General features: G+C 39.5%; 1 protein-coding gene across 1 annotated transcript in view; it reads left to right on the forward strand.

Moving 5' to 3' along the window:
* The window catches only part of glis1a (GLIS family zinc finger 1a), a gene marked incomplete at its 5' end in the record, with an annotated part of 34,271 nt that continues 7,489 nt past the window's right edge, over positions 1-26,782 (forward strand). Inside the window, 5 exons of the mRNA XM_083888929.1 lie at positions 1-18; positions 7,982-8,143; positions 16,102-16,215; positions 21,096-21,222; positions 23,878-24,037. Coding sequence (XP_083745055.1) covers positions 1-18; positions 7,982-8,143; positions 16,102-16,215; positions 21,096-21,222; positions 23,878-24,037 — 581 coding nt within the window. The remainder of the gene's footprint in view (positions 19-7,981; positions 8,144-16,101; positions 16,216-21,095; positions 21,223-23,877; positions 24,038-26,782) is intronic.

The following is a 26,782-nucleotide window of genomic DNA, read 5'->3' on the forward strand; positions in this document are numbered from 1 at the left end:
AAACCCAATAAATGCATGGTGAGTCAAGTTACTGCTGAATGGTCGATTGGGGGTCAGACAGTTTTCATTCTGAGTGTCTGAGTGTGAGCCGTGAATATCCACAAAGCCTTACCTGGATATTTATCCTAACCATAACCTCAGTCCTATCCTGGTCCCTAATCTTAACCTTAACCTCAATCTCTGGCTTTTATTTTACCCCTTCTCTGCTCTGAGCGTCTCCAGTGGGTTTGCATTGGAGTCAATTGAGAAGGATACCTTGTGCGTCTGATAGGCGACGCTAAGGGACGCAACAGAGCGCCGGTATATGACGCTCATCGGATGAAAACATCTTGTGGTAACTTAATTTTTGTACTACTAAACATTTACCAATTGGGCGTCACAAGGTCTACACGCCACTATTTAAAAGTTACGCACTACAGCTTTAAGCCTTCGTCTGCAGATGAGACGTAAAACACCAGACATTATCGACGACTCTCTTTTTTTTTTGCAAAGATGACTCAGCAGTAATGGTGGAAGGTGGAATCGTGCAGGAATCAAACCGACAAGCTCAGCAACTCTTGCTGCTATTTTGAGTCAAAACACATCTTGTGTCCAACTTTGTGTTTGCTTCTCTCGGGGTCATTTTGGGGATTAACTGGTTTGAAAAGGCATTAACTTGCTTACATTGTGTCTGGACTTCCCTCAGACTGCGCAGCCAGCGATCGACTGTCTGTCTTAGACAGAGATGATCAAACGGTTTCCGCAGCTCGCGACAGGTTTCCCTGACTCATGCGTGCTGGAGGAAAAAAATGTGGCAGCAGTGGGGAATGAATGGAAGATGTGTCTGTGTCTGTAACGCTGAGCCTGCGAGGATGAGCACATCACCCTGTGGTGATTCTGACAAATGCAATGAATTTATAGGCAGAAGATATTTTAGTCAGAAATAAACAGATTATTATAGATATATTCCTCTAAATAAAGACCTTTATCTGCAGGAATATAACAATGGTGGTTAATGACAAGACGGTCAGGGAACTACAGCAGCTCTCAGATTCCAGAAAATATGTTTTCTTTTTAACTTGTGAAGTGACGCTTACCCTTCGATGTCTGTTCAAGCTGCTGAAGAAACATGGCAGTGCAAGGTTTCCAGTATAGAATGGGTTAAATGCAGGAAAAGATTTCCCTATGGGATTAATAAAGTAAACGAGAACGAGAACAGCCCTTTCCCAAAATACAGGACATTTATGCTCCAGAATATTTGGGTCAGCAATTAAGACAGCTATTCTTGAAGCAGAAATGCTAAATATTCTATGTTTTAATATTCTAAAGTGCTATAATTTTATGTGACTCTAGATATAGGAATTTTTCTTTCATCGCGTTGGTCACAATGAGCAAAGTATCAATTTTTCTTTGGCCATAGTTCAATAATATAGTGTCATACTAAAATACCTAATACTCGTATAATCCTTATAGTGAAAGCTTCAAATTCTTGCCATATATACAGAAAAATATCATTGAAAACGATATTAAATCATCAAACATGTCGTAATGCAGATTTTATAGTGTTACAAGTGTACCTAATAAACTGGACACTGAGTGTACACACAAGCTGACTCCAAATTGTATTCGCACAGGGAAAAGTGAGCATTTCCTGTCGTGTGATTCAGGACAACTCATCTTGTCTTTGAAGGAGGATGAACCATAAAGTCAAAATGGTTACAAAAAAAAAACCAAGATGTGCATGAAAGATAAAGACAAAACCAGACCACATCAGACTGTAGTGCTTAGACAGACACTGTCCGACTGTTTCTGCATAAACAATCACAACTGTGGCCTATGAGTCCCAGCTCTGCCTCACCCTCCATCACTTGTCATGAGTCATTCTTTTGAAACACATCCCGTCCCTAAGCTGGAGCGACTCGGGGCCCTAATCCCCCAGCGGCTCTGCTGCTGTCAACCTGCGACTCCTATTAATAATTCATTCATAAATATCCACTCATGCGTCGTGAACATACGCTTCATATTTATGTGAATTACTTCATTAAAATGACATAATCTGTTGCCCTCCTGTAAACGCGTTCACATGGAGAGTTCACAGCAACAACAGATTAATAAGATTACATTTTAACCAACGCAAAATAAACAGTCATTAGTCACACTCGGGCTACGTGAATAACGTCATGTCATTTTCATAGAGCGCTCGGGCCAGCACATGTAAATGAGGTCATTGCTGGTGCTGCAATGGAAAATGAATATGTCACATGAATGTAGTCAGTGTTTGATAATTAATGTAACTCTACAGTATTTACCAGCTCGTCAAGTCAAGCCTTAGAATAGACAGGTGTTACTCAGGCTGTAAACACCAGTGTTTTTAAATCCTCATCATTCATAGATTATTATACTGAAATGACACTCATTTGCACATGCGTTTTCTTAAAGTAACACACTGCAGGATTTGCTCTCGGGGGCCCCCCACAGTTGGTAAATGGCATTGTCTTGGTACAACTATCGTAGAGAACGCTGAAGCAGGACAACCAGGTACAGTAGCTCACGTTATAGTATTTCATACAAATGTGATTACGTTGTTTTAGTTTACAATATATTGTGAGCAGCAGTTACACTACCGTTTGGGGGTCACCTATGCATATTTTTTTTAGTAATTACCATTAGAAGTCACACTTTATTCATCAAAAGAGTTGCAACATGAATAGAAAATATAGTCAAGACATTGACAAGATTAGAAATAATGATTTTTATTCGAAAATAATAATTTTGCCCTTTCGTCAAAGAACCAGCAAAACAGTTTTCAGCTGTGCTAACATCATTGCACAAGGGTTTTCAAGGGTTTTCTAATCATCCAATAGCCTTCTTACGCGATTAGCAAACACAATGTACCATTAGAGCACTGGAAATGGGCCTCTATACATCTACGAAACGACGAGGTGTCCATTCACCAATATGCAAGCACATATTTATTTTGTATTAGCATGCTACTACTTTGTGGCTAACTTGGCGAACCTGTTTCCAAAGGTAAGCTAGCGAGGCTGCGATTAGCATTAGCGTAGGCTAACATAATACAAACACTGTGCAACCTCATTAGGCACACAACGCAAATGGTTTCATTTTCGATTTGCATTAGCGTAGCTAGCTGTTGTGACTGTCAGCCACGCCAGTGCTGCAGTGTTTGTATTATGTTAGCCTTTACGTTATCATGCATTACCATAACTGAAACATCTTCTTCAGCTCCCACTATAGGAATACAAACTTATCCCAGCTTAAAAGGCCCAGTATTGTTTTTTTTAGTAAACTCTTCAGCGTTTTCCCACCGTTGAGATTTTTAAGTAAAAGATCTATTGTGTTATTGTTGTTATTGTTTGTTTTTTTCCCCCCTCTCTGACTCATTTTTATTTCTTAAGTGTTTTGGCGTCACATTTCATGCATGAATGACGTATGATGAAAAAAACAACACCACAGGACAGAGCAGCCACTGGCACTGGGAATGGTATTAATCATCTCTGGTACTAACCAGCTTATTTGAATGTGAAAGAGGCTTAAAATGACAGTTGGCAGCTGCTCCTGTGGCCCACTTTGTTTCACGAGAGTGAGAGTTGTGTCACAGCAAGATAACGCAAACTCATACAAACGTTCTTCATTTAAAAAACAAACAACTGAACTATTCCTTTATTGTCAATAAAGCGTTATGAGAAGCTTGAGCTGAGAGGCAAAGGCTGAGAAAAGTGCAGAGACACAGACGCAGAACACATTTTTGCACACGTATTAAAAAAATAGAGATTAACCCCAGCCTGATCCTTTAAATACGTGGAATGAAGAAACAACACCTAGAAATGAAATGATTGTCCATATGAGCACAGGGAAACGCTGCGGGGAAGACAATTGGAAGTGAAAATTTTCTAGAACAACAAACTGAATCTCGAGTTACAGGATGAACCATAGATTGGATCTTTGAATGTCAAATAGAGCAACGAGTAATGCACAGTTTCCTAGAGTTTATGACGATTAGTATTCATTTTCTCATGGTATATCACAGGAAAGGAAACATAAACAGTAACTGAATCCGTGCTGGAGTTTCTGCTCTGTCAGATAATTTAGAAATCTGTTTCTATTTAGGAACCATCTGCAAACGCTGGGGTATTTCCTTAGTTTGACTTATCCTGGTAACTGCTGCAGCGTTGTGGTGGATTGCATGACTGGATGTGCCTCTGTCTTTTTGTTAAACATGTCGTGACATTGACATAAAAGCTGCAAGATGTTGAAGTCAAATCTGAAATGCACATAAAAAGTCTTCATCCACAGTTTTCTTGTTCTTTTTTTTTTTAAAGTTTTGCCCTGAGCTTTTTTAGATTTTGCGCCACAACTTAATTAAACATCATGATGTAGTGTTGTTTTTTTTTAATGTGAAAAAAAAAGTAAATGAGGCGAATGACATTTACTGACATAATAAAACCCTGGGATGAATATGAGGATATTTTCCACATGTCCTTCCAGATGAGTTTAGAAGAGAATGAAAACAGACCAAAGACCTGTTTCTAAAACACCATTGTTCTTTTACGAAAGAAAAAATCAACTTTTAATAGATGTAAGGAGGAATAGTCCTGTCAATTCAATTTGTGTTCAAATCATGGATAAAAATAATGAAGTTACCGTTTACCTTTTACCTTTTTCCATCAGTCCTGCAGGAGAGCCAGAGCATGCATCGAGAAATATTTACATTTAAACTCTGACCTACGTGTCAGACTTGACAAAGCAGATAATTTGAAATCGTGGACATTTGAGATTGAAAGTGAAAGAGTATCTGAATATGAAGTTATAAAACATTGCTTTATGGTCTCTACAGTGCGTTTAGCCTGCTGACTCGTGCGTGGCTTCAGTCCAACAGAAACACTTTTAACGCACTGTGTGTGTGTGTGTGTGTGTGTGTGTTGCGGTTTGCTATGACCTGTTTATTGCTTGTAATTTATTCACATAAATTGTAAATTCTGATAAATGTCCTCCTTATAGACTAATTTCTTTTGCAGATGAAGATCTACCAAGCATGAACTGCAAAAAAAAAATGGCTATACAAAGCACACAGATACACATCATTTACATCCAGTGCATCGTTATTTGCATGTTGGAAGTGAGGTTTAGAGGTCACACAGCGTGCACAGTGTGGGGTCTGCACAAGTCCAGTTTGGCAAATTAAATCAGGATAACGCATGTTTCTGCACCAGGCTGTGTGTGGTTTGAAAGGATTGCACTCATGACCGGTCCCATACTGTTTAAGCCTTCATTTCAACTTGACTGCATGAACAGTACCATAACCTTAAGGGTGCTTTCACACCAGCCCTGCTTAATAGACCCCTTGTTCGTTTGTCATGAAAGTCCGGTTCGTTCGGGGAGGTGTGAACGTGCTTCAAGGGTTTTCTAATCATTCAATAGCCTTCTAACGCGATTAGAAAACACATATTCCATTAAAAACCAGACGTTTGCAGCTAGAATAGTCGTTTACCACATTAACAATGTATAGAGTGTATTTCTGATTAATTTAATGTTAAATATTCATTGAAAAAAAAGGGCTTTTCCTTCTAAAATAAGGCATTTCTAAGTGACCCCGAACCTTTGAAGTGTAGGTCTCGGCTCGCTTCAAGTGAACCGAATGCAGGAAGCGGACTACAGCACAGGGCATTGTGGGTAAACCCAACAAAAGGGAGGAGTTGCGCTCTGAAACTAGAGTCCAGGATTCGCAACCCAGCGAATTATGACTCCAAATGTCTGAAGAATCTTTATCAAATCTGGTTTGGAAACCCCCTGTAATATATTGTCAACCTATTAAATCAAATATTATGAATATATTAATAATAATATCAAAGCCTTGGTGGATTTCTATTATATTGTGGTCTTGCCAGTCTGTCAGGGAGATGCTTCCAACCCTTGAGCAAAGGTGAAACGGGTGCTTAAATATTATACTTATACATCATTATCATTTATTATGTACCCAATTCAAAGTGACAAAGTCATTTTAGTGCAGATCATCCCATAAAACATTTTCAAACAATAAAACCATTCAAGGTGAAATTAATTGTGGATTCTTCTTTTCGTCAACTTACTAATGTGACGTTCAGAGATTATCTTCCCCATAATAATGTAAGTTATAAGTATAAGTTAAAGTAAAATTACAAAGGATGCTGAAGACGAAGCTGCTGCCGTGCAGAAGTAAAAGAGGGTTGTTGTGAGGACAGCTGGTGTAACAGAGGACGAGAACGAGGCAGATGATCCACTGTGGCGACCCCTAAAGGGAGACGTTAAAGTAAAATTACACATTTTAAACACTATTTTTGCAAAAGCACGCACGAGAAACTACTCCATTACGGTAATGTGAGTAAATGTAAGCCTACATAAGCGCACATGACGGTCTTGATTATGCACACTTGAAAAACGTGTGAGCCACTGACTTTAGCTCGGGGTTTTGTTGGTCATACGCACAATCACTTTCCACTGCATTATGCCAACAATGCGCCTGACCACACCTCATTTAAAACCGACACATGCATATGTGTGTGTGTGTGTGTGTGTGAGGCTTTTTGACTTCAGAAAACACTCACTTAACTTGTCCAAGTGCTGAAGTCTCATTTTAGCTCTGTGTTTTCCACATTCTGTCTCCCATCACTTGGAAACAAACTGGGCAACACCAGCCTATATTCATGCGAGTCAGGATAGCTTGAAATGAAATGACCTTAGAATACATGGGACGACTCGTGTTTGTCTTTTGTCTTTTTTAATTTTGTCTCACTCGTTTGTCTCACACATCTTCTACCTGCTTTATCCTGAATCGCGCTCACATGTGGGGAGAACATGCAAACTTATTAGATCTATAGAAGCTAATATCAAAAATGAACACAGGAGGTTCAATTGAAATGCCAGTTTCTTGTCAAGAGTGCCGGTTGGACACCTTTGAAAAGCCATCACAATTTCTGAAATCCCAATAGGATGCACAATATTGGTTAAAGCCAAAATGTACAAGACCGTTCAAAAGTTTGGGCTCAACTATACAATTTTGTTGTGTTTTCTGTTAAAAATCGCACTTTTATTTATCTGGAGTTGCAAAATGAATAGAAAATATAGTCAACACATTGATAAGATTAGAAATAATGATTTTTATTAAAAATAATAACTTTGCTTTCGTCAAAGAACCAGCAAAACTGTTTTCAGCTGTGCTAACATCATTGCACAAGGGTTTTCAAGGGTTTTCTAATCATCCAATAGCCTTCTAACGCCATTTGTATACACAATGTACCATTAGAACACTGGAAATGGGCCTCTATAGACCTATGTACATATAATATACATAGTATACATATATATATATATTATATATTCATTGAAAAAAAGTGCTTTTCCTTCAAAAATAAGGACATTTCTAAGTGAGCCCAAACTTTTGAACGGTAGTGTATGTCAAAAATATAATTTTAGATTGTCTTGAGACTGTCAGTGAGAAATTGAAAATGATGATGATGCCTGGCTCATTACTTCCTGTTTAGGTCACGCAGGTAAAGGCAACTACAAATCAACGACATCTTTACCCGTATAAACGCTGCTCCTGACAGCAGCCCAAACTGTTTGACCTTATATTATATATATATAAGCATGTGAGAGTCATATAAAGTCATTTTAAAATGCATCATGCACATTTTTTCCATTTAGAACTGTTATTGAAGACAGTAGAGGAACATAGCCAATCTTTTATCATGCGAGTCTAAATTGAGTCTCTTATATTAGAGGCAGCTGTAGCTCAGGGGGCAGTTGAGGTAATTTTAGACAAGAGTGTGTGTGTGTGTGTGTGTGTGTGTGTGTGATAAATGATGGAAGTGCACCAAACGCTCGGAATCAGCATCCTGTGTGTTGTGGAAATACTAACGTGCTGTACAAGTCACCGGTCGATCTTCAGTATGAAGTTGTAGTGAACACTGTTTTATTTGTTTTTCTCTTTTTTTTTTTCCTTCAGTTCGAAGGCTGCTCTAAGGCATTCTCTCGTCTGGAAAACCTGAAAATCCACCTGAGGAGCCACACGGGAGAGAAACCGTACATCTGTCAGCATCCTGGCTGCCTCAAGGCCTTCAGCAACTCCAGCGACCGCGCCAAACACCAGCGTACGCACCTGGACACGGTCAGTGAACAACGTCGCACACGACAACTGCACCTCACAGGGTTCCTATACGGTCCTTACAGTCCTTGAAAGTTTGTGAAATCAGCAGGCACGAGTCATTTAAAGTGCTTGAAAGTGAAGATGATTTTTAGGTAAATGTCTCCCTTGTTTTTTACGACACCGCCGACTGTCTCCGACAGGATTTGGCAAGCACACTTCTCATTACCGTAACTCCTTGACCGTTTGTGATGATTCAAATTCAAATGGACTATCCGATCTGTCCAGGGGTTGTGACCCCACCTTTCGCCCTATTTCAGCTAAGCACCCCGCGTGACTTTCGTGTGGGGGATAAAGTGGTAGAAGATGGATGGATGAATACGGGAAAGCAGAGAAATAGAGCTTTGTACCCATATACACTACCGTTCAAAAGTTTGGGGTCCTTATTTTTGAAGGAAAAGCACTTTTTTCAGTGAATATAACATTAAATGAATCAGAAATACACTCTATACATTGTTAATGTGGTAAATGACTATTCTAGCTGCAAACGTCTGGTTTTTAATGGAATATGTACATAGGTGTATAGAGGCCCATTTCCAGTGTTCTAATGGTACATTGTGTTTGCTAATCTCGTTGGAAGGCTATTGGATGATTAGAAAACCCTTGAAAACCCTTGTGCAATGATGTTAGCACAGCTGAAAACAGTTTTGCTGGTTCTTTGACAAAAGGGCAAAATTATTATTTTGAATAAAAATCATTATTTCTAATCTTGTCAATGTCTTGACTTTACTTTCTATTCATTTTGCAACTCTTTTGATGAATAAAAGTGTGACTTTTAATGGAAAACACACAAACAAATTGTATCGGTGACCCCAAACTTTTCAACGGTAGTGTAATTGTCATTATGGTAGCCCCTCAGGACTTCTGTTGTGACGTCAGCTTCTCAGCACCGCGATTCCTAAACGGTTGAATAACTGCCAGATTGTGAAAGTGAAAGTTGGAAAAAGAAAGAAGTCAGAAGAGCTCACGCATTGGACATTTTTTGACAATTCTACAGCCATAAAATCAAAATAAATCCAGGCGGCCGTAAGAGGGTTAAATACATGACGGGAAAACTAGACAAAAGAGCAGGAACAGGAAGCAGGTAAAAGAGGAAAGTACCAAATAAAACAGGTACTGCCTCCACACATGATTAATCCTTCATACACGGTGAATCTCGACTGATCTTAATGTTCGTACAGGAGCACAAAATCCATCCCTCATACTATCATGGGAGTCCCAAGTAAATGTCTTTTTAAAAAATGAATAAGTAAATAAAATTGACGCGCAAATTTCAACATCTAATCACTGCAAATGACGAAAGTGGAATTCACCAGAGGATTCGGCGGAGCGGGGGCGAGCTTCCCGTTTCACTTTAGTCGTAAATTAAGGCTTTGACGGCACAATCAGTTATGCAATCCGACCACTGATGCAGCCTCTGAGAGAACAGAAATAAACTCTTAAACTCACCACTGCTCCCTCTTGTGCACCAGCTGTCAAATATCATGCCAGGACTTTGTGTGAAGCCACGTTCATGTCCCGTGATAGAAAGTAGATTTTATTTAAGTGCTGTTTTAACTACTTGTATTTCATGATATATCAAAGTACAATACTGCACATGTTCTCCTCCACATTCATTTTATATTCTTAATTACTAGAATAATAATTACTTATTATTAGAATTCAGACGTTTTTGTCTTCAGCCTGTCTTTATGATGTTCAAAGTGACTGCACTGTGTTCGAACTGCACCGTTTGTGCTTGCATTGATCCTATTTGACTTGATTTCCCTGCCAATGGGATGCAATTGTGTTATTATGTCCTGATTTATGGCCCAAAGGAAGGAACGGTGTTATTCTGTATCCAAAACAAGAAGCCAGTAGCTACACAGAAGAATGAGACAACAGCAACAAAATCCAAGTCAGTATTTGTTGGACTGACAAAGACACTGATGTTATCTCAGTCTAGATCATATGAAAGATCATGCATGGTGGGAAGATGAAGAAATAGAAAGATTACCTGCTTGTGCTCGTATACCGGGACACAGACAGTCGTCTTTGTTATGCACTCTACTTTAAAGTGTGTCGTCGGCAAGATTCACTTCAATAAACAGAAGAAAAAGTATGTTTTATTTGGTTATTATACTCGTTTTAAATGTAAAAGTAAAGTTGTCTTCAGTAAATCTCCTGGATTTGGGCTGACAACTTCCAGCGGGGCTACAATGAATGAATAAGATGCACACTTTCACTTTCATGTCATTGTTTTACAATAGTATATAACCTTCCATCAACCAAATATGAGTTTAAAAAGTGATGTAATAATGATAATTTATTTTTCCGCCCGTTCTACCTTTATATCTCACCACGTCTCTGTTGCTACACTCTTAGAAATAAAAGTGCTAAGTAGAACCAAAGAGTTCTTCGGCTTGTCCTCATAGGAGAACCCTTTTTGGCTTCAGGTAGAACATTTTCAAAAAGATTCCACCTGGAACCCTTTTGGAGGGTTCCACCAAGAACCCTTGAAAAACCCTTTATTCAGGATAGGGTTTTTCAGAAGCAAATGGTTCCAGGTAGAACCTCAGCCCTTGTAGAAGAACCCTTTTGGAACCCTTATTTCTAAGAGTGAATGATACGCAGGACTCCCAGTGAATCGGCCGACTTATTAAAAGTACCCATTTTCTTTTAATGAATGACTGCCAATAACACACAATCTGCACTAAAGTGGACTAATCTGTCATTTTTCAATAAATAATCAATCTTTTATCTTTTAAATACGGAAATCAAATCCTTAAACAAATGATTGAATGATTATTAACTAGATGTTGTTTAACATAAATCTTATTTTCTCAGTAATGTTCACTACCGTTCAAAAGTTTGGGCTCACTTAGAAATGTCCTTATTTTCTTTTTAAGGAAAATCACTTTTTTTCAATGAATATAACATTAAATGAATCATAAATACACTCTATACATTGTTAATGTGGTAAACGACTATTCTAGCTGCAAACGTCTGGTTTTAAATGGAATATTTACATAGGTGTATAGAGGTCCATTTCCAGTGTTAGAAGGCTATTGGATGATTAGAAAACCTTTTTTTCAAATTATTATTTGCAATAAAAATCATTGTTTCTAATCTTGTCAATGTCTTGACTATATTTTCTATTCATTTTGCAACTCTTTTGATGGATAAAAGTGTGACTTTTAATGGAAAACACAAATGTATAGGTGAGCCCAAACATTTGAACGGTAGTGTAACCGGATACTTTTCCTGCACATTAACAAACGTCTGCCTCTCCTCTAACTGTTAAACACACTGGACTGATCTCTATGGTGATGTAAAATATTTATTCCTGTTAATATTTGTTGTGTTGCGCTGCTCCTCTCCGTCTCGTTCACTCAAACGTTTCAGACGCTGAATAACGCATACCTGGATTTATTCTACCAGCCACAGTTATTTTTACTCCTGCTGACAAGTGATGAGGACTTAGCGGTAATCCCAAAAACCAGATCTCCTGTTACAGGGATGAGATGGAGAGCTGTGCATTGCACGGCCGTGTTATTACGACAAGAGAGGGGGAAAGTTATTTTCTCCTTTTTGTGGTTTCACGCTGGATAATGGCGGCTTTCGCAGTTGCGTCACAAATCGGGATTCAGACACATTTGGCGCCATCACGGAGGCCCGCGGAGGAGTCGTTTGAATGTAAATAATTCCTGAATATAGTGTATCAACCAGCCAGTTATATTGTGTTACTGAGGTTATGAAAAATTGCGCGTTGAAGGAGATTTGTTTTCTCGAATGAGGTCTGTCTTCTACTCGCAGCTCATTAAACTTGAAAACTGTGTTTTCTTTTTAGCATTTTAAACTACTGTTAACACCTACCTCACTGCAGTGTCGGCTACATATGTCATGCAGTTTGCATTTCACATGTGTGCACATGACAGCAGTGATTTGGTAGGAATGGCCAATTCAGCCAAAGTCAACAATGATAAGTACATGATGCTGAGTTATGAAACACACATTCTGTTTTCTTTTCTAGGCCTTTTACTGCTTTGTCACGCTTCTCTGAGCCCCCGGAGGATTCATGCGTTTCACTTTCTGTGCCATTCTGACACACAACGTCTCATTCTTACCGAGTGGAACGACCACTTCACCGTGGCATCGCTCTGAATTCAAGTCAAAGATAAGCAGGAGAGAGAGGGGCTCAGCGCTTCATTTAGAGATAATCTGTTTAGACTCGGGGAGCAGCCAGTTGGTCTCCCAGGGAATATTGTTCAGAAATTGTTTTTCGAAAGAACATGATATTTCACAACATTTGCCAGCATGTAAAGTTAGGCACTGTTGACGAGTGCTTGCTCTGATGCAAGAGCAGTGTCAGAGCAGCTTCAAGACTTTACTTTGAAATGTTTAAATTAAGACACACAGTAGAAGCAAAGGGGGAAAGGTGCAGGCAAAACACAATCTGACATTATTTTTAACGTCCGGGGACGTTTTTATTATTTATGGTTGCTTATGTAATGATTTTGTTTTAATAGTAGTACACAGGAGTACACATTCTGCAGTGTGAGGCAGCACTGATAAAGTTACTGATAATACAAACTGGACTATCTACCGATACTGTCATTTTAGGCCATTTTTGAACTACACTCTTAGAAATAAGGGTTCCAAAAGGGTCCTTCTACAAGGGCTGAGGTTCTACCATGGAACCATTTGCTTCATACACTCTTAGACATAAGCTAAGTAGAACCATATAAGGTTCTTCGGCTTGTCCTCATAGGAGAACCCTTTTTGGCTCCAGGTAGAACCTTTTTATAAAGGTTCCACCAAGAACCCTTTTAAAACCCTTTATTCAGGAAAGGGGTTTTAAAGGGTTCTCTGGATCAAAATGGTTCTTACTGGAACCATTAGTGTTACCAAGAACCCTTGAAAAACCCTTTCTTCGGGAAAGCCCTTGTAGAAGGACATTTTTGGAACCCTTATTTCTAAGAGTGTACATTCTGAGGGTCACATAAGGATCTGGAACCAACCCCAAGTGGCATTGGGGCAAGCAGCGTGTCACATTCAGGGTTTTTCCTCACTTGATGTGAGGATATAAGGGTTGAGCATTGACTTAGCTGAGACTACATTCACTTCCTGACTGATTCTTATCGGCAGCCACAAGTTGTTAGCGCTTAGCGTACTTAGAAAATCAGCTTTCGTTGTCATACTGACATGCAAATGTCCAGTGTTTGGGAACACATATTCACCATTAACTACACATATTCACCATTAACTAGGTGCTTACTAACATGCATATAAGTAGCATACTAGCCCTTTATTAGTAAATATTAAGCACGTATTAACACCTTATGCAGGAAAAATCTTAATTCATGTCGTAATAGAGGTAGAATAAGGTTATGTAGAATAAGGTGTTAATACGTGCTTAATGATTGCTAATAAAGGGCTAGTATGCAACTTATATGCATGTTAGTAAGCACCTAGTTAATGGTGAATATGTGTTCTTTAATCCAAAGTGTTATTGTTCTTCTGATACAGAGTTCAGACTCTCATTTGGAAACAGATCATTTTAATCTGAAAGACTACTATTACTACTAAATGTTCATTTTCAAATAGACATGTAGTAGTATGAGTTAAATATTGTGCACCAACTGTAGTATCCCTCAAATTTTTTCTTTTTGACCTATGACATGTTTAGTGCTGTTTTGAAACTCTTTGGATTCTGGAGCCAGCGACTTTAATGAGAAATTGATTAGTTGTTTCCAGATCATTAGTTTCAGAATTACTTTGGCAACACCTATTGAAACGTGCCTTGTTGCTACACGTTGGCTTTCCTTTTTGGTCATTCATGATGTTCAGATCCTGGTACGTAAACCTCCAAGATTTGAGTAAATACTGTACATGTGTTTTAATGAAAACTTTAATCCACTCCACCTGGCCGAATGCTTGGCAATGCAAAGGGGGGGAAATCTGTGAGGAATTATATTCATGGAAATGGCCTCGTTAACTCATCTAAACTCACAGCTTTGATAAAATTGTGAAATACAAGCAGCACAACCTCACTAACAGAAAACAGCTTTCCCTGTCACTGCTTCTTAAGTCTAATAGTTTTAAAGCATATACGCAGAATGTTTTTTTGCATGAAATATGTATTGCAAACATACGTCTCTTGCAGCGTCCCATGTTATGCAGCTTTTACTAGTCCTATTCTTGTTTTTATTATTTAAAATTTAAATAATTAAAATAATGCTGTTACTAATGAACGGGCTGATTTAAGGCTCTTAACTCTCCTCCCTCTCTCTCTCTCTTCCTCTCATTGAAGCCTGCAGACCAAAGGTAAATATACTTCACTCCTGGGTGAAGATCACGTTGACGTGATCCACATGTTCACATCTGTGCATCCTTTCACTGTTAGTGTTCTTGTCAGGCTAAACATCCACATTTACAACATTTACTGTAAATGTTTCTGCTTGTGATACACAGAGCTACTGCGGCGCGTATACACACTTGCACACCTGTAACACATCTGGTTGAGAATCACACAGTGTGTCTCCATTAACTTCATCACGTGTTCTACACTTAAGGGGTAGTTCAGGTTAGGTTTTTTGGAGTGGGGGACGTACATGGTGAGTTACAGCCCTTTAAAAGTGTTATAACCCCAATGAATATAACATTAAATGAATCAAAAATACACTCTATACATTGTTAATGTGGTAAACGACTATTCTAGCGGCAAACGTCTGGTTTTTAATGGAATATGTACATAGGCATTTACACTCTTAGAAATAAAAGTGCTAAGTAGAACCATATAAGGTTCTTCAGCTTGTCCTCATAGGAGAACCATTTTGGCTCCAGGTAGAACCTTTTTTATAAAGGTTATAGGTTATAAACCCTTTTGTAGGGTTCCACCAAGAACCCTTTATTCAGGAAAGGGGTTTTAAAGGGTTCTCTGGCTCAAAATGGTTCTTACTGGAACCATTAGTGTTACCAAGAACCCTTGAAAAACCCTTTCTTCAGGAAATGGTTCCAGGTAGAACCTCAGCCCTTGTAGAAGTACATTTTTGGAACCTCTTATTTCTAAGAGTGTAGAGGCCCATTTCCAGCAACCATCTCTCCAGTGTTCTAATGGTACATTGTGTTTGCTAATCTCGTTAGAAGGCTATTGGATGGTTAGAAAACCCTTAAAAACCCTTGTGCAATTATGTTAGCACAGCTGAAAACTCAAAAATCATTATTTCTAATCTTGTCAATGTCTTGACTTGCAACTCTTTTGATGAATAAAAGTGTGACTTTTCATGGAAAACACAAAACAATTGCATAGGCGACCCCAAACTTTTGAACGCTGGTGTACATTGAATTCTGGTTCTCCAAACTCCTCCAAACAGGATCCAGTTTGACATATTTACAATGCTTTAGAACCTCATGTTCTCCCCAGTCTAGAAAGCTTGAACTGTCCCTTTAACTCCCAAAAGTTGTGCAAATTCACATTTAAATTGAAACTAAAGCGACTGCACAGTATGAAGCATATGAAGGATTGGCGGTATTAGGTTGGTTTACACAAGAGTGTTCGACTTGAACCACTTTATAAACCGTAATTCTAAATCCTTTAAACAGATTATTGATGTCTTGTTTATTCCTGTGTTTATTTTTGTATTGATTTATGGCACATTTCCTCAAGCCCGTCGTTCTCCAGCAGCTGAGAATGTTTCTGGGAATGTCAGGGTTTTGGTTTCAGTCCCTCAGTATCGAGGGTGAAAAGGGAAACGCATTAAATCACAGACATAAGTAGTTAAAGGAGACGAGGCTGGTGGACGCTCTCAGGCGCCTCGCTGGTACCTGCAGCACAGCTGCTTCAAATACTGGACGGTAGATAGATAGACTGTGTAATAAGGGGGATAAGAAGCCAACACGGCTGTTTATTTTCATCTCCTCTCATTGTGCTCCATTCACAGAAGCCGTACGCCTGTCAGATCCCAGGCTGCACCAAGCGTTACACCGACCCCAGCTCGCTGCGGAAACACGTCAAAGCTCACTCTGCCAAAGGCCTTCAGGAGCGAGAGGTGAAGGTATGAGAGCACTTCATGTTTCTACACTACGTACTCGACATTGGGCACCAACAGCGTTCAAATTAGCAGCTATACTTACTACGAATACATCAAAATACGATGTTATGTGATAAACAACTGGAGGATGAAGAAAACAACAGCGAACAAGTAGTAAGATGAAATAAAAAAATATTGATCACTGTTCCAAGTTGTAAAAAGCAAGGTTTGTGACAAAATGACTGTGGCTTTGGCGAAATAAACATAATCCCACTGGTCAAAAAGCTGTTAAAATACTGGTTTAAACAGGGACTTAGAGTAATGGGGTATTAGAGCCACAAAAATCCTGTGTGTCTCTGAAACTAGATTAGCTCACAGTATATTAGATTACATGTGACGGACCAGCAGAAAGCAATAGAAGAAGAAAAGAAAAGAAATTGGTGTTTTAACTCAACTTTTTAAGCATTTGTAAGCTTTCACTAGACAGACGTACACTCTTAGAAATAAGGGTTCCAAAAGGGTCCTTCTACAAGGGCTGAGGTTCTACCTGGAACCATTTGCTTCTGAAAAAGCCTTTCCCGAAGAAAGGGTTTTTCAAGGGTTCATGGTAACACTAATGATCCCATTAAGAACCATTTTAATACAGAGAATCTTTAAAACCCCTTTCCTGAATAAAGGGTTTTAAAAGGGTTCTTGGTGGAAACCTCCAAAAGGGTTCTCCTATGAGGACAAGCTGATGAAAACCTTATATGGTTCTACTTAGCACTTTTATTTCTAAGAGTGTACACAGGTACACATCTTCATCTGAGTCAGGGATGTTGTGTTTTTAAGCTCCATAGGCAGCCAGGACACAATTATAAAAAGGTCAGAGCAAAATATGATCTTGAAGTCATTGTCCAAGCTACAACAGAGACATTAATGTTTGTTCTGATCCAAGTAATTTCTCTTCATACATCATATCACATGATAAGTGATGTTAAAAACATCGGTTCATCCTGTTTATAGATACAACCTACGGCTTATATAGATTAAAGAGTCATCGTTGTAGTTATTCCACAGCCACAGATATAGAACATCCTAAAACATTTCCATTAACATTAGATTTTGTGTGGAAATACAAAGATATTGTTAAAAAACACACAAAAAAACAACCCAAAACATGATATCTGTATTTTTTAAAAATGAATTGCAGAATATCCTGTGCTGATACCAAGACGACTCCCACTCCCAAAAATGTAATACATTAAAGAGTGAGAATAGGTACATATGAGAGCTGGTGAATTGTGTTAAAAAATGACATGTCAAAGTTGAAATAGACACTACTTGGCATAAACTTGTCATTAGGATGTGAGAATGTTGATAGAAAAATGGCACCATCCATATTTATATTGGTCCCCTAGAAAGCGTTGCTTTCCCGATGTTTTTCTCTTTCCCACTGGGATGGCGCTTTCATGGAAATATGACAACTCGATTTACGGCACAAAGGAACTGCGTTATTGCTCGTCCAAAACACTGAAGGGAATGACTTTCACTTGGTATTTGTAGTGATTTTCACAGCAGGTTTGCTTTTTATGACACAACACTGGCTCCGAAAGGAAAAGTCACTGTGTCCTTACTGATGCCTTGCTACTGCGGCGTTTTCACAACAGTGACCAGTCACTAGAGACACAAAAGTGATCTACTGTCTATTACATATGGTTCAGAATTTCCTGAAGAGGCAGCAATTAAAAAATAGTGTGGATCAATGTCAGATGAGACCATTTTTTCACTTTTAACCTTAACCCTTTAATTTACTTCCCTTTTAAGTCAGTTTTTGGAATGTCCACTTCCAAAAACTGCTTTAAAAACTTTCCAGTACACACAACGTCAGCCTTTTTCTTTTTACTGAGATAGACATATTATGCGAAATCAACATTTTAATCATTTTAATACTTATATTTGTGACTCTGGAAGCCCTATGAGTTGGCATGTGAAAGAAAAGATGACTCAGTCATGTTTTTGTGGTCTAAGTACAGGAGATAAATCATGCTGACTTCCGCACTCATTGCTACGTCACAATGAGACTTTCCTGGAATTGTTGTCTCGTGGAGCTCCGCTTTATCCCTAAAAAACGCAAGATTGCAGGCGAGGGCAATAGTATCCGTATCCACTGCACATTGCAGCACAGAGTTCTACACAAACTTCCAGCCTCAGAGGATTTACATTTTATATATGACTGCAATGTGCCGGCTAGAGTCTGCAAATGATGGCTTTTCCAAATGCTAACTGCTGTTATCAGCCGGTGCCTCAGTGACGCTGACGTAGTTTCCTGTGTCTCATTTGCATTTAAAGAGACAGGCACTCAAAAGCGAGCGTTCTGAACAGGGCTGTTTTGGGAAGGTGATTGATCCTTAAGGTATTTTGACCAAAGCATGTCACAGACATGTTCATTAGGACACCAGCGAACTAGGTTCACTTGGAGAAATAGGGTATAATATGTCTACTTTAATCTGTTAACATAGGGGCGGTTTTGAGAAACATGACAGACTACAGCAGCGACGCTCACACCGCACGTTCGCTGTGAAACAGTTTCTTAAGATTTTTATCGAAAAAGGGATTACACGCATAGACAAACATGCTTATGGTGTAGTATATTCAATGTCTGCCAATAAACCTTCCGAAATGTTACACACTGGACCTTTTCACAGAGGACGCAGCTCATGAAAAGATGGATGGAGCCATGTAGCAGCAGAGGGGGGGCGGGGGAGGAGGAGGAGGTGAAAGGATAGAGTAAGCATGTTTGTGATTCACTCAGATGAAATACTGTACAACAAAACAGGGCATTACACACGCTCCCTGGAAAATAGGGAGCCTATTGTTCAGCGTTATCTGGCCCTTGTTTGTTTTCTATGGACCATGAGTGATACTGGAGCATTGTGTGTACTCCCATGCCTTGTTTGGTTTAAACAGAACCACGTGTGCTTGTGAGTTGTGACACGGCTAACACGCCCTGCGCTGCTGCAGGGCCTGAATAGGACTTTTCAAATATTAAACATGCGCTTCATAAACTCCTTACGGTTATGCATTTCTTTGGGCTGATGTGTCACAGCTATTGAAGTTTGTATGCGCATAAACACTGGTTTGGATAAACATTTTTTGCTGATTATTCATAACTATTTTGTGGTTCTTGGGTGTCCTTCACAAGCTTCTTCTCAGTCCCGGAGCTTTTTTTCGATAAATTGTTTTGGAAAGTCCTGGGGGATGCTCTGTTAACGCCGGATAATAAAGTAAATTGTCTTTGTTTGAACATTTTGAAATAAGATTGCCTAACAAGATTTTGGGGTTTTGTACTTCAAGAAGCTGATTCACAGGACAAAACAAGAACCAGACATCTGGTGCAAGCGTCATCCCTCTTTTTTCCCCCTCTTTTTTTTTTTTAAAGGAACAGTAGAAAAACTCCCTGCAGGGAACTCGCTCTGTTTTCAATCGATCTACTGTATGCAATCAAAGCAGAGGGGAATACTCTAAAAATTAGCTCATGGAAGTTTGGCCAAGTGAAAAAAAAGACTGGAAAACATTGAGGCTTCAGCTTTAAAATAATTATTTTCAATTCAATTAAATTAAGAAAGCTTTATTTGTCCTCAGGGGGCAATTCAAGGGCACAGAGAGGAGTCATAAAAAAACAGTTAAGAAAAACAAAAGCATGAAGAATACAAGCAATTTAACATTTAAATACGCATATATACAATTTAAAGCTGCGGTGCCTGACTTCTAAAGGTTAACAAACGTCTGTTACGTTCAAACCATTGTCAAATGAAACACAAGGAAAACGCAAAACACAAAAATAGTCCATTCTCCTGTTCAGAAAACCCTGTCTTGAAGCAGCTGGAAACAACATTTCAGTACTGAACTTGCCCTGAATAGTACGTGTCACTACTTTGTTCAGAATCAGCTGTTTCCTCATGGATGACGGATCGTCTTACGTGATTTTCGTATTCCCGTAGCAGCCTCCGCATTAAAAACCGCTTTGTTCCTGACAGTGATTGGACAAATGTGGCACAAATGTCACTTCCACGGAGGCACAGCTTCTCTGGAAGTCAACGGAGCAGGGGGCGGGGCGCGGAGGCTGGGCTTCTGCATGACGATTGGACAAACTGTCTGAAAGGCGGAGCCAGTTTTTTATTGACAGCGTTGCAGAAGCGTACACAAAAGCGGAGACTTTTCTGCCTTGGTCCTGTGTGGATTTTGGGAGGGAAGTCTGCAGCTGGACAAATAGCTGGACGTTGTTGGACGTTGTGTGTTATTTGCTCGGCGATATAATTTATGTAATATATGTAATATATTACATAAATTCTGCAAACAGAATTTATGTAAGAATCTATGTATAAATAACTGAAATGAGCTTCACCTGTTTCAAAGACCAGTAACCAATATGAAACACTAGAATTACTCTTGTATTTGTAATGGTAAATTCAATTTATCTGGCTCAGAACTAGAACTGCCCATCTCCCTATACCTGCCCAGTACAGAATACCAGGTCCTTTGTGTATAGTGTATTGTATATTGTATACTGTGTCTAGCCTGAACTGACACCTTCCCTCAACATCCGCATGGAGTCGGCTCCCCGATACATCCAGTAGACAAAGAGGTGTGAACACACCGCCTTGAATGGCAGACTCTTTGTCTATTGGAGGAATGCAAAAGGGGAGTTGCTCGGGTATAAATGTGGAGGGCTCACTTTGCTCTGGGTCTTTCTCCAGCTAGGATCACTCCTGTGAAGATTGACCTTTTCCTTGCAACGAAAAAAAAAAAACTTGTCGGCCGACAGAAGTTCTCTATTCCATTCTTCACCAGCAGCAGAGAAATTTCCTCAACATATTCCACTGTATCTGTGACCTTGCATCTCTGTTCTGTATCTTTGACAGGTTCCAGTGCACACCATGCTAGAATCGGACGTTTTGAGTGACTGTCTGGCAAGGCAGCATCTGCACAACTCCGCCTCTTCCCACCGTGGAAGCAGCTCGACTTTACCAGGATTAGATGACTTCACAGGTACGCGTGGATGAAACGGTAGCAAAAAAAAGCAAGTCGCAATCTGCCCTTAGTCTCCGGCACCTCTGTGGAAAAGAGTGCTGAAATGAAAGCCAAAACACCTGGACGAGTTAAGCTGTTGCTTTAATTTTCTCCCATAGCCTCATTTTCTCCTTTTCCTTCTCCTCCCTCCTCTCCCATTCCTTCGATGATACCTCATCATGCCCATGTTTACCTTGTCCAATTACTGGGCACTGACTGCGGGCAAGCTGGCCCTCTCCCCGCTCGTCCTCCGGCTTCTCCAAACCCTTTTTCCAGCCAAGCTCTTTTTCTTCCCCTTTCAATGGCTGAACTGGTATCAAGAAACTGTCAGGTACATCGAGGCTCAGTTGGCAAACATCAGGAGAGAGTGTCCAAGAGAGCTGTCCGTGCCTATTACTTCAGACTACTTGCAGTTGCACCCAGTAGACTTTGAGGGAAAAGCCTCAAACGGCACACTGCGAGCTATGTTTATCCAGGGTGAAACAAGCATGTTAGTGTTTAATTTAGAAAATATCCCTGGAGGTCTTTGTCCTTATCAGAAATGACCGTCAGTTAAAACCTGAAACGATATGTGTGTACGTTACTTTATGTACGTTGGATGTAGGGTGACAATTGTCATCGTCAATTGCACTTAAACACTAAGTAAAAGCCAATAATTGTTGAAGGCCCTGCTGAGATGTTAAAACCTTAAAATAAATACAGCACAGTTGACTTAAGTCCCGAACACTCACCGCCGAAGGGTTTACTACACATAGTATATGGCGTAAAATTACTGAAATAAAAATACTTGTTTGTGGCACAGTTAGCCGTTAGTTCTGATGACTTTTTGAGTGAATCGTTGCTCAACAGCAAATATTGTAATATGTGCAATAATCATCTTAGTGTTCACAAACTCATCACTCAGCATTTGATTCTCAAATTCGTCGGTGAGAGAATTTGGCATGCGTACATCTCCACCCTGTGTCAGCTGAGATTGACACAGCAGCCCCCCACTCCCACAACCCTCATGTGGAAGATAAAGCAGTAGAAGATGGATGGACGGATGGATACTGGAAAGCAGAGAAATAGAGCTTTAGTGCCCATATACTTGTCATTATGGTAGCCCCTCAGGTCTTCCACGGGAACGTTATTGTGACGTCAGTTTCTCGGTACTGTGATTCCTAAACAGTTGAATAACTGCCAGATATTGAAAGTGATTCAGTTATCTTGGAAAAACTCTACAACAACTCTACAGCCATAAAATCTAAATAAATCCAGGTGGGTTAAACTAACAGTTTAAAGGTTAGCAGAAAAGTGCAGCAAATAAAAAGGAATAGAAATAAGAAAATAAAGGAAAACTGACTATATGGTGGCAAAAATATAAAGGAAAAAAATTAAGTTGGATTGGATTGGATCTATTATATAAAGGAAGGAAAAGTAGCACATTTATCCATTCTTATCATCTCCATCCTCCACATCAAGGGTCACTGTGGGCACTGGTGTCAATCCCAGCTGACAGGCGGGGGGTACACCCTGGACGCTCTCACCTGTGGTCAATTTAGAGCGTCCGATTTGCCTTATCCCCAAATCTGCATGTTTTTGGATAGTATAAAGAAGGACACTGTGATGTAAACTGACCTCTGAAAAAGCAGGTTTATGGTTACATTGAGACAGAAACCTTGAGAAAAATGTTATCAAAAAGTGTTGAGCGGCGAAGTATAAATCAGGATTTAAACCGTTTCCAAACATCATTCAAAACCCCACTGACATTTTGTACAATAGCAACTAAGATCCAAGATCCATACCCCCCGTGGTCTGGCACTGTCTCTGTCAGCGATATGTTCATAAATAAAAGTAGTACGGTGCTAAAGTACAGTACGTGAGCATAAATATAAGTCTTCGGAACAAACTGACATGTGCTGCAGTTGAAGGTCAGGTTGTGGTGGATGTATGTATTTTTCCCAAAAACCATCATGCATTTGACAATCTACAAGCCTTTGCATGTTATACAATATTGTTATTTTTTTTCCTGAGATAGACATATTATGCTAAATCAACTTTTTAATCATTTTAATACTTATATTTGGGATTCTGGAGGCCCTATGAGTAGGCGTAAGTGTGAAAAAAGATGACTCAGTCATGTTTTTGTGGTCCACCTCAGTCTAAGTACAGGAGATAAAACACGGCGATGTTGACTTTCGCACTCATTGCTACGTCACAATGAGACATTCCTGGAATTGTTGTCTCACGGAGCTCCACTTTGTGCCTAAAAAACGTGAGAGTGCAGGCGAGGGCAATAGTATCCGGATTAGTGGAATTCTGCGAAGTGTTCTATTCTTGGCTGCACAGTGCAGCACAGAGTTCTACACAAACTTCCAGCCTCAGAGGATTTACGTGTGCAGTGGATACATGTTATATATGATGGCAATGTGCCGTCTAGAGTCAACAAATGATGGCTTTTCCAAATGCTAACTGCTATTAGGAGCGTTCTGAACAGGGCTGTTTTGGCAGGGTGATTGAACTGCTATGGTGCTTCATCCTTAAGGTATTTTGACCAAAGCATGTCACAGACATGTTCATTAGGACACCAGGGAACTAGGTTCACTTGGATAAACAGGCTATAATATATCTCCTTTAAATATGTGTCTTTTTCAGGAGTTTACTCAAACAACAGCACGGTCCACAACAGCAGGGCCAACGCAGAGTTTCTTCCTCCATCCACGGACACCTGCTCCAGGTATCCAGGCCTCGAGGGAAACTTTGACGCCAACAGCCCGATATCTTCGTTAACAAGCCCAGGGAGCTTGAGAGAGGGGTGAGTACACTGAGGCCCAGTTTCATATTTCCCACATATGCATGTCCATGATGTAAATTTCATCATCCACGAGTTTCCGCGGAGGTCCACGCAGGTTTGCAATGTGATGAGGTGCACTGGCGCCGACACATGTACACCTCAGCACCAATGAATACAAGGAGAAATTCTACTAGAATAGAATGGGACATTGAATACGCATGTGTTTACTGAGGCCGTGTTCTCTCCGTGGACTTGGAACGCAAAAAAAAAGTATGACCCAGGCCAAAGCCCGGAGGAAGTTCTGCATCCAAAAAGTAAATTAAAAATGTATTATTCGTTCAAAGTTGATTAAGACTGGGAGAATCTTCATCTTTGAAGTGCAGCTATACACATTTTTTTTTCACTCCTGGCGACGTCTAAATTCCGTGCTCACGGGCAGCCCAACAGTAGTTTCTTTACAGAAGAGAGGTTTTCCGTGCGCACTTTCCCACATTTTAATTTATTTCCCACTGGTTTGGAGCTTCACAATGTGAAAAATTGCTTTTCAAATCACATGTTACAGCTGTTGAACAATAAATCTGGAAAACTAATTCAGATTTTTTCTTTTGTTTATTTTCTTAGTTTATATACGTATTGCTTTTTATTTCTTGGAAAGCAGATTCCTTTCATGATACTTAATGATCTGCCCAGAGGCAAACCCGTTTACCCCTTGTGGTATTTGGCAAGAATTTGACTTATCGGCTGCCGGGATTTCTGCTGCCAACCCAACACAAAGGAGCTGAATGGGATTTTGTTTGCCTTTGGCAGTTTTCATTGGGAGCTATTTTCTCCTAAAGATAAAAATAGTGGACAGTAACCACAGTTTTCTGCTCCTCTTGGCACATGAAATCTGTTTGTAAACCAATGCCTTTTTCAGGTGTTCACGTCAAAAACAAAAAGAACAGCACTGGTTAACACTCGTGTTTCAATTACCCAACGCTACACTTTAGTGAGCGAGTGAAGATTTCACTTTCACCTCTCCGTGTCTGGGAAATCACGCTGCCCGAAACGGGGCAGAGGGAAGGGAGATGTGAGCTTAAGCATTCTTGAATAAACCAGAGACATTATCACCAGAGATGGAGTTATGGCTTTGTGGTCGCGCTGATTGGGTAGTTGGAGGCCATAGAACTTATGTGTACTGTAAACTGAGACAAATTGTGTCTGCCAAGTATAAAAGTAGAAGTGAGACTAAAAAGATTGTGCAGAGAGCCTCCGGGGCAGCAGTTTGTGGACAATATGGCCTCAAATCATTGGTCGTTGAAGTCTTGCATATAAACAAAGTTTTTATAGACTCAACAGGAACAACAAAGGCAGCTCGTTTCTCCAATAAAGTCGAACTGATAAGGGCCAAAATCACATTTTTGTGGTCGAAAAATAAATCGTATAAAATCTTCACATATAATGCACATTATTTTCACATGTAATTCCACTGTTTCCAAAAGCCATTTTCAAAATGGGCTTTAGGTCCTGGCAGAGGGGATGAGACGTATGGGGTGTTTTTTTTCCCTCTAAGAACACAAACTAATGAAAGGATGAAGGTTCATCTAACCTCAGGAATAATTGCTGCAGAAACATTTGTTTTTGTGGTTTTCTCTGAAAATGCTGGGCAACATGGGCCCAAAATATTATCATTAAAGACATTTTCAATCAGTCGATATCAATAATTCATGAGATTATTTAAGCCAGGTTTTTGCACTCAAGTGAAGGTTGAAGAAATCCATATATATATATCAAACCCTTGTGATATTACTCTTAAAGAAAGTTAGATTACGCCATTATACTACCTTTATTTCAACCCTGACATATTTTATGTGCTCTGTCAGAAAATCACTTCAAGTTGTTTCGCTCTTTGGTTTGAATCTAGCATTTAAATATGTCATAGATATAAGTGATTTAAAATGTAATGTGTTTTAAAGAAATGCAAAGCAGACATCCATCTGCACTGAGATGATGAATGAAAATGTATAAATGAAAGTGTGCTGTGATGATGGGAAGATTTTTCTTCTTTTTAAAGAAATGTGTTATCTAAAAAGGCTTAAATCCAACAAGTCCATCCAAACATAATGTAGTTAGTGTCTTTAAGGACATTTATTGGACTAAAGCTAAGATACCGTGTCAGCAATAAAACTGGATTGTATTATAATCGTGTTGTGAAAAAAAAGTGGTATGGTTTTGAAAGTGTTGCACTTTTTATTTTGAAAAATAAATCATACAAATACTATTTTTTTTAATTAAAGGCAAAACCTTTACAAATGAAAATATGTAAACATATAATATATCAGTCAAAATGGGTCAAAGGTCACAAATGCTTTAACTATCTCACTTGCTCAGGGACCTTAATTAGCAACAATTCACCTGTCATCATTCATTCACCTGTCCTCACCTTTCACATGTCCTCATCATTTATTCACCTGTGTCCTCTTCATTCACATGTCCTCCTCATTCTTTCACCTGTCCTCATCATTTATTCACCTGTCCTCATCATTCATTCACCTGTCCTCATCATTCACCTGTGTCCTCGTCATTCATTCACCTGTATCCTCATTATTCACCTGTCCTCATCATTTATTTACCTGTCATCATTCATTTACCTGTCCTCATCATTCACCTGTCCTCTTCATTCATTCACCTGTCCTCATCATTCACCTGTCCTCTTCTTTCATTTACCTGTCCTCATCATTCATTCACCTGTCCTCTTCATTCATTCACCTGTCCTCATCTTTCACC

Source organism: Microchirus variegatus, assembly GCF_963457635.1.
Source record: "Microchirus variegatus genome assembly, chromosome: 5".
NCBI classification, from domain to species: Eukaryota; Metazoa; Chordata; class Actinopteri; order Pleuronectiformes; family Soleidae; genus Microchirus; species Microchirus variegatus.